The 20,212-nt window shown below is 41.3% G+C and overlaps 1 protein-coding gene across 8 annotated transcripts in view; it reads left to right on the top strand.

The window, feature by feature from the left end:
- The window catches only part of UVRAG (UV radiation resistance associated), a 152,396-nt gene that overhangs the window by 75,909 nt on the left and 56,275 nt on the right, over positions 1 to 20,212 (top strand). For all 8 annotated transcript variants that reach the window (XM_042850368.2, XM_065581763.1, XM_005290533.4 and 5 more), the window contains one exon: positions 8,585 to 8,750. In XM_042850368.2, the coding sequence (XP_042706302.2) occupies positions 8,585 to 8,750 (166 nt within the window). The remainder of the gene's footprint in view (positions 1 to 8,584; positions 8,751 to 20,212) is intronic.

Below are 20,212 nucleotides of genomic sequence, written 5' to 3'. Positions count from 1 at the left end.
AGTTTCTGCGGGGGTTTTTTCCCTCCCCCCGTGGGTTTGTCGTGTCTGCTTTTTATGCTTTTACACCCCAGTAATCTCCTATAAAACTAACTCCACCTCTAATTTCTGCTGGAGACACAAATAGTGCACGACAGTCCTTCTGGGACTTCCCGCAGACTCAAATGTCACCACAACCCCAATCTTGCAGAAGACTTTGGACATTGTTGGGTAAAGACCAATCCCTTGATGCTATGAGCTGCTTCTCTCCAAGCCGCCACGTTCTGAAAGAATATTTTAAACAGAACAATATCTAGTTATGGTATTTAATAGGTGCCAGGAAATGCTTCAGACCATGAGTGATTAAAATCCAACCCCCTGTGAGGCACAAAATGGAGCAAATCCTACTTTTAATCAGGCAAAAATAACTAACTTTGGGTTACTCACAACATGCAATAAACAGATAAACCTAGAAGGAAATGTTATTTTTGGCTCATGGGAGGTGCTGAAATATTACTGTGATGGGGACATATACAAGAAATTGGATTGTGAGCTAAAATTACTTGACACCATACGTCCTGGTTAATCCTTATATACTCACTAACCTCTTTGTGCATATCCACACAGATATTTTAGCTCTAGATTTCAGTATGTTTACCTGTTTTTTTTAAAAAAAAACCCATACTAGCTACCTGTGTATCTATTCATTTAAACAATATTACACCAAATAGGCTGCATCAAATGCATACATCCCTATCTTGTTATGGCAATGCTATTTCAGTTGCCTTTATGTCAATATTTATAATATATCGTAAGTGCATCTGCAGATGTTCTGTATGGCAGGTGTTTTTTGTCTTTGTATGCCTGCCTCTATCTATACAAGTATTTGAAAATTAGAATGACTAAATTATTAATTACATTTAGGAACTCTTGCCTCTCCTTTTGATCAGTCTGGTAGGGGTGTTGCCTGAGGAAAATAAAAACATGAATTCAACTACAGTAACTCCTCACTTAACGTTGTAGTTATGTTCCTGAAAAATGCCACTTTAAGTGAAACGATGTTAAGTGAATCCAGTTCCCCTCATTTATATTAATTCTTATGGGGAGTTAGGTTCCAGGGAATTTTTTTCACCAGACAAGAGACTATATTATACACACATACACAGTATAAGTTTTAAAAAAACAATTTAATACTGGTACCCCGTGATGGTGATTGTGAAGCTTGGTTGAGGTGGAGGAGTCAGAGGGTGGGATATTTTCCAGGGAATGCCTTACTGCTAAATGATGAACTAGCAATTGGCTGAGCCCTCAAGGGTTAACTCTCAGTCTACAAGGCAGCAGGAATGGAGGGAGGGGAGAGAGCATCGCAGACAGACACACACAGTGAGTGAGTGTGTGAGAGAGAGATGCGCATTTCACCTTTAAGTACACTGCCTTGTTAATTAGATCAGCTTGCTGAGACCGCAGCTGCTGCTGCAACAAGCCCCCTCTGTCCTGAGCCCTGTCATGTGTGTCCCCTCTGCTCTATGGAAGATGGGGTAAGCAGGGTGCAGGAGCAGGGGGGAGGGGGACACCCTGACATTAGCCCCCCCCCCTTCTTCCCCTCTGCACAGCAAGCAGGAGTCTTGGGGAGCAACTCCAAGGCAGAGGGCAGGAGCAGCATATGGCAGTGGGGGGAGGGACAGTTGCAATTGCTAGCCTGCTGGGCAGCTGCTGCACAGGGAACTTAGGGGAACGGGGAGCTGATAGGGAGGCTGCCGGTCCACCCTGGTTCCAAGCCCCCACCAGCTAGCTCCAACGGGCTGCTCTTCCTGCAAGCAGTGGACAAAACAGGCGGCTGCAAGATGACGTTAGAAGGGAGCATTGCATCACTTTAAACAAGCATGTTCCTTAATTGATCAGCAACGTAACAATGAAACAACGTTAACCAGGACGACTTTAAGTGAGGAGTTACTGTAATAAACATAAGCATGGCCATAGTGGGTCAGACCAGTGGTCCACCTAGCCCAGTATTCTGTCTTCCGACAGCAGCCAGTGCCAGATGCTTCAGAGGGAATGAGCGGAATAGGGCAATTCATCGCGTGATCATCCCCTCTTGTCAGGTCCCAGCATCTGGCAGTCCAAGGTTTAGGGACACCCAGGGCATGTTTTTGCATCCCTGTCCATTCTGGCTAATAGCCATTGATGGACGTATCCTCCACGAACTCATCTAATTCTTTTTATAACCTAGTTATATTTTTGGCCTTCACAACATCCTCTGGCAACGAGTTACACAGGTTGACTGTATGTTGTGTGGAAAAACTACTTCTACCTCAAGTAGTCTCTATGGGTGCGTGCATGTTAGTCAATCTTGTGCCCCATGCGGTCATGTTATAACACTGCATGGGCAAACCACCCTCAGTTCCTTCTCTACCGCAAAGTTCTGTAGCAGAGAATGAGGCTGCCTAACGTGTGCACAGGCTGAACGGACACTGCTATGAGAAATGTCCGATCAAAGGCGCAAGGGGCGGTAGCAAACCTAGAGTGGAGCACCCCTAGGGGGACACATCTCGAACCACAGTTACTGCAGAGTGAGTAACTATTTCTTCCTTTTTGTTTGTGTATCTGCTGCAATGATCAACGCCCCACCACAACACACCTTTCAGGAACCATGGACGCTACACATGCCTATCACAACATGTGGTATATCTCATCCAGTGCACTAAATGCCTCAATAACAACTATATGGGTGAAACCAGACAATCACTCTGCTCTCAAATGAGCCGTCGCAAGAAAATGATTTTAAAACAAAAACTCCCTCTCACTTGTGGGTGAACACGTCCACAAAGTGATCACATTACATCTGACTCATCAGGCCTCATCCTCAAAAGAACCTGCACAATGCTTTCAAAAGACAAGTCTGGGAGCTTAAATTCATAACTCTCTGCTAGACACTAAATCATGGACTAAACAGAGATTCTGGATTTATGGCTTATTACAACAATCTGTAACCTGCTATAACCCCCTCTTGCAGGCCTGTGACTGCAGAGGTATTAATGGGCCACTCTACTTTGAATGAACCCTTAGAATATGGTCCCTAACTACTTATGCTAAACAATCTGTTCTACCTGGCATTTAGCTGGGACCTTCAGATACCTTTCCCAGACCCGAAAGAGAGCTCTGTGTGGCTTGAAAGCTTGTCGTTCTCACTAACAGTAGTTGGTCCAATAAAGATATTACTTCACCCACCCTATCTCTCTAATATCCTGGGACTGACTTGTCTGCAGCTACGCTACATACATCTTATAATTCTGTTCTTTACTATAGTTTCAACCAGTTGACTTGGTATTGAAGTTAGGCTGACTAGTCTGTAATTACCAGGATCACCTCTAGTCTTTTTTTTTTTTTTTTTTTAAATTGGCATCCTGTCATGTGGTACAGAGGCTGATTTAAGTAATAGGTTACATACCACAGGTGGCAGGTCTGCAATTTCGTATCTGAGTTCCTTCAGAACTCTTGGATGAATACCATCTGGTCCTGGAGACTTATTACTGTTTAATTTATCAATTTTATTTCAAAACCACCTCTATTGACACCTCAGTGCGGGACAGTTCCTCAGATTTGCCTCCTAAAAAGAATGGCTCAGGTGTGGGAATCTCCCTCACATCTTCTGCAGTGAAGTCGGGTGCAAAGGGCCACTGCGGAGAAGTTAAATGAACCTTGTCTTCCTTGAGTGCTCCTTTTAGCACCTCGATTGTCCAGTGGCCCCACCGGTTGTTTGGAGGCTTCCTGCTTCTGATGTACTTAAACTTTTTTTTGCGTCTTTTGGTGGTAGTTCTTCAAATTCTTAATTTGCCCTGCTTAGTTATACTTTTACACTTTCCTGAATTTATGCTCCTTTCTATTTTCCTCAGTAGTCTTTAACTTCCAATTTTTAAAGGATGACCTATTTTGCCTCTAATGGCCTCTCTTACTCTCTTTAGCCATGGTGGCAATTTTTTATCCTCTTAGTATTTTTTTATTTATGTGGGGTATGCATTTAATTTGAGCTTCTATTATAGTGCTTCTGCCTTTTTTGGTACTTTACCCCTCACAAGAATGTTAAATGTTAAATACCATTATGGTTGCTATCAGAGTGGCTCAGCTATTTCACCTCTTGGACCATATCCTGTGTGCCACTTAAGACTAAATCTAGAATTGCCTCTCCCCTTGTGGGTTCCAGGACTAGCTGCTCCAGGAAGCAGTCATTAATAGAGTCTAGAAATTTCATTTCTGCATCCCCTCCTGAGATGACATGTACCGAGTCAATATGGAGGTAGTGGAAATCCCCCATTATTACTGGGTTTTCTATTTTTTTGTAGCCTCTCTAATCTCCCTCAGCATTTCACAATCACCATCTTGGTCAGGTGGTTGGTAATATATTCCCACTGCTGTACTCTTGTTGTTCAAACATGGAATTTCTATATTAGAGATTCTATGGTACTGTTCAATTCATTTAAGACTTTGTGTTTTCTTTCAGATATAGTGCCACTTCTCCACCAGCATGAGCTACTCTGTCATTCCTATATATTCTGTGTCCCATTGATTATCATTGTTCCATCAAGTTTTTGTGAGGTCTAGTATATCCATATCCTCATTTAATACCAGACATTCAAGTTCACCCATCTTTGTATTTAGACTTCTAACACCTGTGTATAAGTATTTATTTATTTATAAAATTTGTTGATATTTAGTTGTCTGCTTACATGTGATGCAATTGAATGGAACTCTTTTTCATTTGACATTTCTCTTCTGCTCCTACCTGTACTCTATCAACTCCTCTCCTCTCCTCTCATCCTCTCAACCAGGATATTGAGAATCCCTGTTAATGGATCCTCCCTAAGGAATGTCTTGAACAGCGTGCTCCTCCATACTTCTCGGCTTTCCCTCAGCCCTTAGTTTAAAAACCCCTCTGACTTTTTTAATTCTACATGCCAGCAATGTGGTTCCATTTTGGGTTAGGTGGAACCCATCCTTCCTGTATAGGCTCCTCCTTTCCTAAAAGGTTCTCCAGTTCCTAAGAAACTTAAACCCCTCCTCCCTACATCTTCATCTCATCCACCCATTGAGACTGTGCAATTCTGCCCATCTAACTGGCCCTGCTCATGGGATTGGAAACTCTTCAGAGAATGCTGCCATGAAGGCCCTGGACTTTAATCTCTTACCTAGCAGCTTAAATTTAGCCTCCAGGAACATTCTCCTACCTTTCCCTGTGTCATTGCAACCTACGTGTACCACGACCACTGGGTCCTCCCTAGCACTGCAACCTCCCCACCCAGCAGGCAATTCATCTTGTGATTCTCCTGGTCATCACAAACCCAACTATCTATATTTCTAATAATCCCTCATTACTATTATCTGTCTCTTCCTAATAGCTGGGGTCCCCTCCCCTGGAGTGGTATTCTCAGTGCAAGAGAATATCATGATGTCATATGGAAGGCAGGTCCCAACTATGGGGTTGTTTCCCTCCCCTCCTGTTTGATGATCTCCTTCCCTGAGACTTTCATCCTCCTCAACAGCACAGAGGCTGTCAGACTGGGGGTGGAACTACTCTACTGCATCCCAGAAAGTCTCCTCCTATGTAGCTCTGTCTCCCTTAGCTCCTCCAGTTCAACAACTGTGGTCTCAGGAGCCTGTATGTAGTCTCTGAGGGTCATGAGCTGCTTGCCCTAAATCATACATAGGCCACATGTAATCATACATACTACATTCAGTGCAATAAACTGGACAGCCCCCTCTCTACTGCTAGCCTTCTGCCTGCATTATTTTTATTCTTTTGTTTGCAGGGCGGGTTGTTCGTCTACGTTTAAAGAATGTTAGGTGTATCTGGCTCTCATGCTCTGTCTCAAAACTCCTGTGTTTACTGCTCTTGGTTGCTAGCTCCTTTGGTCACTTGGGGTGTGTGTGTGTGTGTGGGGGGGGGGGAGGGGGTCTTTTTTTTTTTTTCTTTAAATATAACCCCCTATTCTTCCGGAGTAGCCCTGCCTTCTTGTTAAGGAACTAGGAATCAAAGGATGGCAGGCCAGAGCCTCTGTAAGAAGCTCTAACCCTTGCCCAGCAGGTCCTCTGGGCTCAGCACACAGCCCCCTCCCCCAAACAGACCACGCTATAAACTCCAGTCAAGCAGGCACACGAACAAACTGATGGCAAATTCAGCAAAGAGTCATGTAGTCGCTCCTCCTTCACCTGGAGAATGCTCTTGCAAAACTCCAGTTTGCTGCTTCTGTTTGCTAAAACAACTAGCTTTTTAAAATCTAGAGCCTATAATGCAGTAGTTAATTTTTTAGGGCACAAGTGATTTAGTTTAAATCCTAGCATATTTGATGAGATGACTCATTAATATGTTTGAGTTAAAATGTCAGAAAAACGCAAGTGAAATGAGATAGTGAAGAAATACTAATCTCACTGGTAGCTCTCTAATTGTACTAAATATGGGCCATAGTCCTTGTTCTACAATCCTGTCTTGCTTATAAAAATTTAAAAGTGCCTTTGTGTCAATTTAGATTGTCATAACTAAGGCTAAGATTATGTCACAGAGGTTGCGGAAGTCACTTCCAGTGACCTCCGTGACATTGGGGGGGGCCCCCGCAGTTGACTAGCTGCTGCCAGCAGCAGGGGAACCTCCCGCAGCAGCCCAGCCTCCGCGGGTGGCATGGGTCCCCCTACAGCTCCCAGCTGCTGCCACTGGTGACAGAGGGACCCCAGAGCTGCTCAGCGCTGGCATGGGTGCCCTCCATAGCATCCCTGCAGCTCTCAGCCCCGCAGGGTGGTGGGGGGACCACCCCAGCTTCAGCCCCACAGGGCAGCAGCTAGACTCCTCCCAGACACTGGACAATGGGGGTTCCTGCAGTTCCCAGATGCTGCGGGGTGGGGGGGCAGGGTGCTTGACCCTCCTCCCTCCCTATTTTGTAAGGGATGTTTTTAGTAAAAGTCAGGGACAGGTCACCAGGAAGCGGTAACAAAATCGTAGCCTTAGTCATAACTTATTGATGCTATCCAGAGAGACTGAGTCCTTTCAAGTTTGTCACAAGGAATTAGTCTGCCTGCCCTGTGCCTTACTACAGACTGAGTGGAAAAAATGAAATATTGATATTTTTTAACTTGGAAAATGTTGTTTATCTGATTCCTTGCATGTTAGCATAGAATGTTAGTGGACAATTAGGTTAAAAATAAAATCAGAAGTCCGTGACCTTAGAGCTCTACTGTAATGAGACCTATGTTTGCTGCAGAGTTGAATCCCTTTGTACAGAATAATTTCTTGGAATGGGTGTTATTTTTAAACCTGTGTGTCATGAATTGCCTTATTGAGAGCCAAGGTATGATTTCATAGATGTCACAGAGGACTTAAATTCGTGTTTTTCCTTCAGGTCCTCATATATTTCAGTTAGTTTCACTAGAATTTCTGTTGTCATTGGAAGGGATTTGGGCTGGCTATAACTTCTTTCCAGCTATTCATAGGTTCACATGTATTTTTTTTTTAATAAGCTAGAAAATAGGATGAAGGTACAGCATGAAAAGTTAAAAATTACTTTCAAAGGTTAAAAGAACAGGAGTACTTGTGGCACCTTTAGAGACTAACATTTATTAGAGCATAAGCTTTCGTGGACTACAGCCCACTTCTTCGGATGCATATTAAAAGGTTAATAACTTTTTGTAGAAAAGGGGTTAGAGGATGGGGTGGAAGAGCTATAAATAAATCTTCACTGGAGGTAAATTAACTTTTTAAATACACAATTTCAGATCCCCAGTCATTTGCTGAATAAATGTGAAACTTTAACCTTCTAAAACAATGGTTAAAAATCAGTTCCTCCCGTTACTGGCCAAGACTAGAGTTCAGGCCCTGGGATTCAATTTCCCTGCCCAGCAGTTGGTGATCTCACTAATGCCTAAAGCAATGTAAGAATGAAGCTTCTTTCTCTGCTGTAGTTGTTAGTGAGGTCATCCGCTTCAGCCAGAGAATTGCAGACCTCTGAAGACTTGAACTCTGGTCTAGGGAGCCTTTATAAAAAACAAACAAACAAAAAAACCCTCCACATCTTTCAGTTACTATTTGAAGCTGAAAACTATTTCCTTTCCAGTTTGAAAGTATTGGAGTACGTCTTAAACTGCAGGCTCAAACTATCCCCTATCTGGTGTCACCTTTCAACACGAGATACAAGTAATGGACTAGGGATAACAAACGGATTTAAAACCAGGAGAGGATTTTACCATTCGCATCAGAATATAGTGCCTCAATCACTATTTTAAAAAATGTTTAAACACTATATTGGAAATGCAGTATCTATTATTGAATGCTTAAATGTGCTATCATCGCATCATAAACCTGTCAGAACCATGCATTGTAATGTGTGATAGAGTAAGCTTAATACCACTAAGATTTCTGTAAGATGCTTGCAGTCTTATTTTATCTTTTTCATTAAGTGTGCAGCTGTTAAATCGTTTAATAAATATTATTTTCATCATGTTTAAGTCTTTACTGTTTGTGTAATATGGACACCCTTCTCACGCTAAATTTTCATTAATATGCTTTAAAATATTTACCATATCAGTAGAGTTCAGTTGGGTAAATAAGTTGCTTTTTCATTAACAGCAAAAGATGATGGAAGCATTGCTGTTGCCCTGGGCTACACTGCACACTTGGTCTCAATGATTTCCTTCTTTCTACAAGTGCCACTCAGGTATCCCATAATTCACAAAGGTTCTAGATCTGCAATCAAAGATAATATCAACGACAAACTGACAGAGAAAGAGCGAGAGTAAGTATGTCATCTTCATATGTACTTTCTGAGAAAGATGCGGCATCTTGACTGGGCAAGAAGGTTGATGGAGCTGCAGTAGTTGATATTGAAGTAGGTTGTTTTTAGTGCCCAAGTCAAGGATGCAATTTCCATTGTGGTGTCTGAATCCATGTAAATAGGATTAGGTTGAAATTTGTAGCAGACTAGTTAAACTAGATTTGAAGTTACATAAACTAGACTATTCTAGTTGTATTAGTTTAGGGGTGCAAAGAGGCACTTCCTTTACTTTTTTTTATTATTATTATTGAATTTCAGTTTTGTGTGGTGAAACTTCATTGTTACATATGTAGACCAGACAGATCACAGTGAATGTTAAGTTTTAGGATATTTTTGCATTTTAGTTTGATCCATATTCAGTGCTTTGTAACCAGCAATGGATTCAATACAACAAATGTCTGTTGTTTTATTATTATTAATGTCTGTTTAGTCACTATTCTGTGCCATCAGAATCTTAATTCCTGCAATTCTTTCACACAGTCTTAGTCAAGGTTGCTGAGGTAATATAACTCTTAGTGAAATAGGTAACTACAGTATTATCATTAGAAAACCTAAGCACTAATGACAGAAAATGGCCAGTTAAAGAATTCACTTACGTGAATTCTCTGACCCGGGATACTTTCAGGTAATGACACTGACGTGAAAATTCACCTTGCACAAACAGCAACATTACCCTTGACTCACAAGGTGTATATACGAAACTTCTCAACATACACATCACAAATATAAGTCTACCTTGAACTACGTAGAATATATAATATATTGCATTAGTATATATTGTGGGTCAACATTATGGCTATAGACATGTAAGGTGAATTTTCACATAATTACTTTATATTTGAGCATATAAACTTTAAGGGTAATAAAATGGTCTGCTCTTTTTTCTGTGTACTGTTGAGCTGCAAAGTAAAACTTACAGAACTACTGACACTAGTGCTCTTCATTCTGTAGTCAGCACATACAGATAACAATGGAGTTGTAGCACCTAGGCAAGATTGAAGAAAAGGGTAAGGGGAATGCTTCTGTGCTTGCACTTAGGAAACATTGTCTAGACAAACCCTCTGCATTGGCACGAGGGAGGGGAGAAGGGGGTGAGGAGTGTATCCAAATTGACACTAAACTCATTGGAGTTGTAATTTTTTTAACAAGCCATAGTTTAGTGTGTGGATTACACATTAAACAAAATTCGTATGTAAATATTAGTAGTATGGGAGAGCTCCAGACTCCAACCAAGATGCATAGATTCTAGGACTGGAAGGGATCTCAAGAGGTTAGCGAGTCCAGTCCCCTGCCCTCATGGCAGGACCAAATACTGACTAGACCATCCCAGATAGACATTTTTCTAACCTACTCTTAAATATCTCCAGAGATGGAGATTCCACAACCTCCCTAGGCAGTTTATTCCAGTGTTTAACCACCCTGACAGTTAAGAACTTTTTCCTAATGTCCAACCTAAACCTCCCTTGCTGCAGTTGAAGCCCATTGCTTCTTGTTCTATCCTTAAAAGATAAGGTGAACAAGTTTTTCTCCCTCCTCCTTATGACTCCCTTTTAGATACCTGAAAACTGCTATCATGTCCCCTCTCAGTCTTCTCTTTTCCAAACTAAACTAAACAAACCCAATTCTTTCAGCCTTCCTTCATAGGTCATGTTCTCAAGACCTTTAATCATTCTTGTTGCTCTTCTCTGGACCCTCTCCAATTTCTCCACATCTTTTTTGAAATGCGGTGCCCAGAACTGGACACAATACTCCAGTTGAGGCCTAACCAGCACAGAGTAGAGCGGAAGAATGACTTCTCGTGTCTTGCTCACAACACACCTGTTAATGCATCCCAGAATCATATTTGCTTTTTTTACAGCAGCATCACACTGTTGACTCATATTTAGCTTGTGGTCCACTATAATCCCTAGATCCCTTTCTGCCGTACTCCTTCCTAGACAGTCTCTTCCCATTCTGTATGTGTGAAACTGATTGTTCCTTCCTATGTGGAGCACTTTGCATTTGTCTTTGTTAAACTTCATCCTGTTTACCTCGGACCATTTCTCCAATTTGTCCAGATCATTTTGAATTATGACCCTATCCTCCAAAGCAGTTTCAATCCCTCCCAGTTTGGTATCATCTGCAAACTTAATAAGCTTACTTTCTCTGCCAATATCTAAGTCGTTGATGAAAATATTGAACAGAGCCGGTCCCAAAACAGACCCCTGCAGAACCCCACTTGTTATACCTTTCCAGCAGGATTGGGAACCATTAATAACTACTCTGAGTACAGTTATCCAGCCAGTTATGCACCCACCTTATAGTAGCCCCATCTAAGTTGTATTTGCCTAGTTTATCGATAAGAATATCGTGCGAGACCGTATCAAATGCCTTACTAAAGTCTAGGTATACCACATCCACCGCTTCTCCCTTATCCACAAGACTCGTTATCCTATCAAAGAAATGAGAAATTAATGGAGATATCCCATCTCCTAGAACTGGAAGGGACCTTGAAAGGTCATCGAGTCCAGCCTCCTGCCTTCACTAGCAGGACCAAGTACTGATTTTTGCCCCAGATCCCCAAGTGGCCCCCTCAAGGATTGAACTCACAACCCTGGGTTTAGCAGGCCAATGCTCAAACCACTGAGCTATCCCTCCCCCTCAAAGAAAGCTATCAGATTGATTTGACGTGATTTATTCTTTACAAATCCATGCTGACCCCCTCACCTTACCACCTTCCAAGTGTTTGCAGATGATTTCCTTAATTACATGCTCCATTATCTTCCCTGGCACAGAAGTTAAACTAACTGGTCTGTAGTTTCCTGGGTTGTTTTTATTTCCCTTTTTATAGATGGGCACTATATTTGCCCTTTTCCAGTCTTCTGGAATCTCTCCTGTCTCCCATGATTTTCCAAAGATAATAGCTAGAGGCTCAGATACCTCCTCTATTAGCTCCTTGAGTATTCTAGGATGCATTTCATCAGGCCCTGGTGACTTGCAGGCATCTAACTTTTCTAAGTGATTTTTTACTTGTTGTTGTTTTTTTATATTATCTGCTAAACCTACCCCTTTCCCATTAGTACTCACTCTGTTAGTCATTCCTTCAGACTTCTCGGTGAAGACCGAAACAAAGAAGTCATTAAGCATCTCTGCCATTTCCAAGTTTCCTGTTACTGTATCTCCGTCCTCACTGAGCAATGGGCCTACCCTGTCGTTGGTCTTCCTCTTGCTTCTAATGTATTGATAGTCTTTTTTTCCCTTTATTCCCGTAGCCAGTTTGAGCTCATTTTGTGCCTTTGCCTTTCTAATCTTGCCCCTACATTCCTGTGTTGTTTGCCTATATTCATCCTTTGTAATCTGTCCTAGTTTCCATTTTTATATGACTCCTTTTTATTTTTTAGATCATGCAAGATCTCGTGGTTAAGCCAAGGAGGTCTTTTGCCACATTTCCTATCTTTCCTATTCGGGGGAATAGCTTGCTTTTGGGCCCTTAATAGTGTCCCTTTGAAAAACTGCCAACTCTCCTCAGTTGTTTTTCCCCTCAGTTTTGATTCCCATGGGACCTTACCTATTGACTCTCTGCGCTTACCAAAATCCGCCTTCCTGAAATCCATTGTCTCTATTTTGCTGTACTCCCTTCTACCCTTCCTTAGAATTGTGAACTCTATGATTTCATGATCACTTTCACCCAAGCTGCCTTCTACTTTCACATTCTCAACAAGTTCCTCCCTATTTGTTAAAATCAAGTCTAGAACAGCTTTCCCCCCTAGTAGTTTTTTCAACCTTCTGAACTAAAAAGTTGTCTGCAATGCAGTCCAAGAACTTATTGGATAGCCCCGCTGTGTTATTTTCCATATATTTAAGATAGATGGTCCCTACTGTGCTAAGGCACTGTGTATCTTAGTAAAGACAGACCCTGCTTCAAAGATCTTGCTATTTAAACAAAGGGTGGGAGAAGAATAATTAATTATCCCCATTTTACAGTTAAAGGGAGTGATACAGGTGTAGTAACTCGCCCAAGGTCATCCAGGAAGTCTAACAAAGCCTGATGTGAATTCAGATCTCCTGAGTCCTACTCTAATTTTTTAACCACACAACCATCCTTTATCCAGATTTTAATTAAGGTTGAGAAGCAAATACTGGAGCTGGCTTTCAACAGATTTCTCATGCAAGTGGGGAGAACTGTGTTTAAAGTCTAAACCAATTTCCTTCCATCCTTCAAATATCTGCCAATAGGACTTAAAGTTCTTCAGGTCACGGTATTTTGAGTTTGAGCCAGTTATACTCAATCAGATTATTTATCTAAATGATATTTTTTTTTCCCCTAGCCCTCATGAATTCAACACTTTTATGTTCCACAATACATTTCCAAAGAGGGAGAGATTTAGCTTGCAGTACTCCAAAAACACCCTCTGGTATTAACCCTTCTCCCAACATATTCAGTAAACTCCATTCCTCCTCGGTTGGCTCTGTCTGAGGTCCTAAGAGTCAGCCTCCAGTATTAGAGGGGCAGATTAAGAATAGATGAGACCTCTCTGTCCTGCCATCTTTCTGGGCACTGCAGTCTTGGTAGCTGGTGGCACTATAGTTAGTTTTAGTATCTTAACTTGCAGTTGCTTTCCCTCTGCTCTAGCTGCTTCCTTTTCATACACGTCTAGTTGAAATACATGGTGATTAAATGTGCAACAGAATCCAACACTTAGTGTGTTTTAGTAGGCTTTTATTAAAAGACAGTTGTTCAACTTCAGTGCAAGGTACTATTGAGTAATTCTGGCATGGCTTTCTTCATACTTGGCAGATGTAATACATAGCACCTCTTGTTGGCATCACATTTAGGGTGACTTATTAAATATTTGGCTTGAAGTGGTTCTAATTTAGATTCATATTTTATTTGGGGCTGAAACTTTGCCTGTAGTATCAAAATGAAGGACTTTTAAAAGGTTCTGTTTCAAGGATAGGGGAGATGTTTTTGTTACACTAATTTAAAAAAAAAGGGTTTGGGTGGTTTTGGATTTAGTCTAGTTAAAAACTTATTATAACAGCAAACTAATGGATGCAAGTAATACTTATTACAAGTTCCTAAAATAAACTTTGTAAATAGTACCTAAACACTTGCATGACAGACCTGTTTCTCTTGGGTAAATATTCATTCTAAAATGTGTACACACTTGTCATCTTGGCAATTGCAAATAAAAGTACTTTATTTCTTAAAGTGGATGATCCAGACCACTTATGGTCTTAGGAAAGTATGAGACTACTTTACCACTATATTGAAAGAAAGATCAGCTGTAAAATAAGCAGGAGGCTACAGGGTTGACCTAACACTTGTATATCTCCCCAACTACTAGAGATAAAGTATGAAAATATCAGCCACTGGTCTTCAACAAAGAGCCAACTTTGAAATCATAAACAGAAGTGTTAAAGTTATGGTGTTTCCATGATATATTCTAACTGCTCCCTCCTTCATATATTACATCTAGCCTTGTAATATTGTGTCAACAGATAAGTTCCCTCATAGAAATTTCTCAGTTTCAGTTTATAGAACTCTTACCTCAATGGTTTTAGAAAAGAATGCAGTTTTTATTAAATATCTCCTTAAAACATATTTCTTCAATAGTGTCTTTCAACAATCCTCTTGAAAGTACAGAAAGTATCTTAAAAATAAAGAGCCCCACGCTGCTTGAAGTTTGGGCTTAAATTATGTATCCTTCGTTTATTTGGATTGGACTGTCTGTCTAAGATTTTAAGCTTCTAGGGACAGTATGGTGTTTTCTTCTCTCCAGTGTCCGCCATGCTGATGGTGCTGAATAAATAACCAATTTAAACTTCTTGGCACTACTATGAGAAATAGAAGCACAACGCTTTCTCTCCTCTACTTGTAGGTGTGCTTTTAATCCATAGCTTTAATATTTGTCACACATTCTTATACTTGCATGTAACACTTTTATTAGTCTGCTTCTGGATTTTATAGAGATGGGTAGCACCTGACTTGCTGAAAAGTACAGGAGGTTTTTTTCTTTGTAATAGCTCCTGCATTTAGATTTCATTTCTGTAATTATGTCATGATTGCAATAATATCTAGGTGCCTCATTTGTTTTATTTAAAAAAAAAAAGTCTACCATGTATGAATGGTAGTTCATCTGACCACAATTTTAGCCTAATAGCTACCTTTGCTAGCTAGGAGCCCATAGATTTCAAGGAAGATGCCTCAGTTCAGTTCTCCCCCTCTTCATGTTTTTATATGGTATAGTGTCTCATTCACAAGATGGACAGTGCTCTGGAGAGAACCAGGGTTGCGTAGTTAGTGAGGCTATTTGTAGGACCCCAGTCTCATTTGTTGCAGAAGCTGGATGCTGTGTGGTGAATGAGACAAGGAATGGTAGGAAAGAATGGTCTCTTGAATAAGGCAGCTGAATGCTACCCTGAAGAACTGGATTCTGTCCCTGCCTCAGCCAAAGAATTTGGGTGACACTGGACAAGTTCCATTAGCTGAAACGTCATACACTGAAAATGAGTAGCACAGTGAATCTAAGTTGACATACCTGGGGTCTGATTTACAGAAGTGTTGATAACATGCAACTGAGGTCACCTGGAACGCTGCTCTATATTTATGTGGTGAAGGCACTGTTGGGTTGATTGAATAGTTTCCAAATCCAAAGCCGTGTGCCTAAAGAGCACCATTCAGCTCTGACTAGACCTAAACCCCTTGGTTCGCTTCCACCATCTTGAGGGAGGCAGGAAGTAACCCCAGAAACAAAAGCGCTCAGCAATAAACACATCTGAGCACAGACAAACCCTCAGTTAGTATTGGGGGGACCCTATAGGAAATCACACATACACCTCTATTCAGGTGTTGGAGACTGGGTACTATTAATGAACAGGTTAAAGCTGTCTAAGCTGATTGAGACGGGGAACTTTTGGACTTAGTCCTAAACATGGTACCTTTCACCCCTTGTGGCAGTTGCTGGTGCTTGGGAACAGTGCGAGCATGGGCTGCTGAGTTCAGACCTCTGCTGCAATGCCAGGCATCCATCCCTGTGGTTACTGTGCTGATCAGGACTCTTCTGGGTCTAGGCTCCTGTCTTATCCTAGTCGTAGTCATGCCCCAGCCTACTTACTGGGCCGATCCCCTTAGCTGCAAATTCAGACTGTTTGGAACTGCTCCTTCCACTAGCAACAAACAGCAACATGTACTGAAGCCTCAGCCTGTTCTTTCTAGCCCTCTGCCAAATGATTGGCCCAAGGGCAATCAGATGGCCTGCAGCCAATCCCGCCTTTAGTATGGAGTGACATTCTTCCCCTCCACTGGGGAGGCTTTCTGGCAGCAGGAAGTCGGGTAGGATTTCTTCCCAGTCGTCCAGTGCAAGCTTCCCTTTCTGCCTACTTTGTCAATCAGGGCTCCTTGGAATAGAGTATGTCCTTCTGCACTAGCCACTCTTCATATATGTAGTGCTATAAAAGGTGCCCAAAATTATTTGACACTGGTCAATTTTTACTTTCATTTCAGTGCCTCGGTTCCCAGTGTTTATAATGGGAGAAAATACCAATGCCTCACCTTGCTTGGGTGTTGTGAAGATTAATGACTGTTTTGTTTGTAAGGAATGGAAATAGTAAGATGAGAGCACTATAGGAAACCCATGAGGAAATTCTGTATAGTATATAGTAAATAATGCCTGGGACCACACATCAAATGAGGATAAAAAGAAATAGCTACCCCTTCAGCAAGCGTCCTCCACCCTGTGCACTGAATGATCCTTTGGAAAAGATAATCTTTAATTATGAGATCACACTCTATCATAAAAATGTATATGTGCAAGGCGGCTCTATAAAGGTTTTATAGACAATTAATTCTGGCATTTCCCAACTTTTGAAAGCTTGATTTTCAACCTTAACATTATTTTAACGGTTTATCTATAATTTCCCGAGCTTAAAAAAGATTGGAAAAACAAATTTTATATTGTGCAACTATATTGACCCCTTCTCTCCCCCCTCTCCACCCGCCTCCATATGGGTTGAGATTATTAGATACACAACATCAGTCCTATCTCTTGAATTAGTGGAGTAACTAGTAGCAATAGTAGGTTATCTTCTGGGGTAGTGACACGAAGTGAGTTTAATTATTTGCTGACATCAGATGAATGTAGACACTTGCTTCTCCTGCTGAACCTGGGCACCAGCAAGAGGAGCATTGAGAGCACAGGGAAGACAGTCTCCCTGTTTGTTAGTCTCTAAGGTGCCACAAGTACTCGTGTTCTTCTTTTTCCCTGCTCTCAGTTCCTGTGCCTCGCATATCATCAGCCCTGGGCTGTCAGGACAGATAATGGAGCCCTTGGGCAGAGCATGTTCAGTCACTAAGGGCGTGGTGATGTGCAGATTGGTTGGCAAGTAGGAGCTGCGCGGGAGTAGTGCATGCTCAGTGCAGATGGACTCTTCAGATAATTTACCTACCAGATTCTAAGCACCAGAGGCTTAAAACTTGCCAAATTTGGGCAAACTTCCACTGATTGAAAAAGGAGCATCCGTGATACATAGGCAGTCCCCTCTCTTCCCGCCACCCATCTCTCCCTCCCCTCCCCCCCGTCTAAAGTTCCTACATGCAGTTCAAAGCATGCAGGCGTTAGTGTGTCTCAGTGAAATGATTGTAAACATTCTTTTCACCTGGGCGCAAAAATGCATTTTCCTTTGCCTTTTTGGAATCAACTGAACTGTTTTAACTGAAATGTTAAAGGGTGGGGGAAGCATTAGAATGTCAGCCCGAGCAATTAAAATTTGGCAAGGTTATAAACAATTGGAAAAACATAGTTTTATAATGGAAGGTTTGGGGTTACCTTAATTATAACTGTCTGTACCTGCACCACCTACATTTTCAGAATTGGAGGTTATACACCTCTTCAATTTTCTTTTTCTCTTAGCTTGCAAATAACATACTTAATTTTAAAATGCTCAATCTAGATTATTAGTATCAAACAATTGTTGCCTGTTTCTTGTAGAAGTACACGTGTGAAACTTGTATTTTGCTGCTGTCTGCAAGTATTCAACTAATACTTTGATACATGTGAAATTTTAAACTGTAAATGTAATCACAGCACTAAATCAACTTGGGAAAACTTGAAATTGCAAATTTTGCTTTCTTTATCTCAAAGTAGCTTGTGAGAAGCTAGGCAAGTGCAATACACTTTTGCAGTTACTTCTCAGTTGGATTTGTTTGGATGCTTTTACAACACTTTACACCTCCTAGACAGTTCACGAAGGAAACTTGTCTCCTCTCTGAATATATGTGATGCCCAGGAGTAAAAGGAGAATATCTTCAATCATGTTTCTTTATTAGAACTTCAGAATAAATAGTAAATGGATTTAAAGTCCTTAAAGATATTTCAGCAGAGGCCTTATGCACTTGCTAGGGATGGGTGAATGGTGAATAGCTATTGCCCAATCTAAGGTGATGAAAGGTCTGCTATGGGAGGTTGGTTTTTTTTAACTTCCTCATGAGACGTGTGAAGATATGAGGTTGAAGGAAATGGGAGAAGGAGAAAAAATCTGGTTCAAACCATCTGAGTCACAGAGATTCACAAACAGCTGTGAGGCAAAGGTATGTTCAGTTTTCACTTTTAAAGTGGTCTGCAGCTGTCCCTTTGTGATGATCTACTCAGAACTTAGTAGAAGCCAGACATTAATGGAAAGTCATAAAGACAAAAGAGATGCTCAATACATTATTGTAGTTGTCACCTTTTCCAGGAAGAACTGGAAATGGTATCAGAGACTTGGTGGGATAAATCTCATGATTGCAGTATTAGTGTAGAGGGGTATAGCATGGTCAAGAAAGACAGGCAGGCAGAAGGGAGAGGAGGCATTACATTGTATGTCAAGAATATATATATATATATATATTCTTGACATACAATGTATATATATATATATATATAGTTCTAAAGTCCAGAAGGAGGTGTGAGGCAGACCAGTTGAGAGTCTGAGGGAAGATAACGGAAGGGACATGAGGAGGAGGGCAACAGGGGTGATGTCATGGTAGGAGTCTCCTATAGACCACTAAATCAGGAGAAAGAGGTGGATGAGGCACCTTTAATAAATATCCAATACACAAGACCTGGTAATGATGGGGGACTCTAACTACCCAGACATATGTTGGAAAAGTAATATGGCAAAACACAAAAAATCCAATATGTTCTCGAAATGTATTGGGGACAACTTCTTGTTTCAGGAAGGTGGAGGAAATAACCAAGGGACAGTCATTTTATACTGACTAACATGGTTACAGTTCTGAAGATGGAAGTCAATTTGGGTAACATGATAGGTTTCATGAAGCTTAGGAAAGGAGGGAGTGAGAGCAGTAGAATAGTAGAGCCGGACAGTGGACTTGAAAAAAGCACACTAACAAATTCAGTAGTAGGTGAGGTCCCATGGGAAGAAAATCTAACGGATAAAGGAATTCAGGAGAGCTGGCAGTTTCTCAAAGGGACAATATTAAAGGTGCAACAGAAAACTCTGCTGATGAGAAGGAAAGATGATGATGGTACACATAGTAAGAGGCAAGGTGTCAGAGAAAAACACAGTTCTCACTCTTTTGGTTGGGTACAGCAAAGTCAGAGACTTTATTTTCTCTTGCAATTGCGTAGAGGGAGAGAGTGCACTAGGACACAGGGTCTCCCCCTCCTAGGCAGGTCTCTCAACAGGTAAACAATTACAGCAAGCATTTATACCTTTTGTTACAGACAATAATAAGCAACAGCTGCATTTTGTTTATACATAGGTCATCCTGATATCTTATTTTTCTCACTTGTTTAGACTCTAGTCTACATTCCATATTATCTACACATTATCTACACAAGGTCGCAACAACTTCGCACACAGTTCTTTCCCACGCGCCTCTCACAATCCTCGCTTCTACAAATCTCGCGTTATTAGGGTTACAGTTAGCCTGATTCTTGCTAACAAACTGTCATGCATTGCAATCCCCTTCCTGTTGGTTCTTTCTCTGCTTCCACACAGGTTAGATCAGTGGTTCTCAAACTTTTGTACTGGTGACCCCTTTCACATAGCAAGCCTCTGAGTGCAACTCCCCTTATATTAAAAAGTGATTTTAATTTATATTTAACACCATTATAAATGCTGGAGGCAAAGTGGGGTTTGAGGTGGAGGCTGACAGCTTGTGATCCATGTAATAACCTAGTGATCCCAACGGGTCCTGACCCCCAGTTTGAGAACCCCTGGATTAGACAAACATCTGTCAGGGATGGTCAATAGATGCTTGGTTCTGCCTCGGCCCAGGGCACTGGACTAGATGACCTCTTGAGCAGTTGCACTATTCTGTACGTTTTTATTAATTTTTAAATAATTTCTATAAAACCATTTTAATTGTCAGCCTTGTTAGTGGAAGTACTCAGCAGTAATTCTGAAAGTAGTTGAAGTGCAAGTGCAGAAAATGACAT

The sequence above is a fragment of the Chrysemys picta genome, chromosome 1 (assembly GCF_011386835.1).
Source record: "Chrysemys picta bellii isolate R12L10 chromosome 1, ASM1138683v2, whole genome shotgun sequence".
In the NCBI taxonomy this organism is placed as follows: domain Eukaryota; kingdom Metazoa; phylum Chordata; order Testudines; family Emydidae; genus Chrysemys; species Chrysemys picta.
Note: the sequence above shows the minus strand (reverse complement) of the source record. Positions and strands in the feature narration are given on the sequence as shown.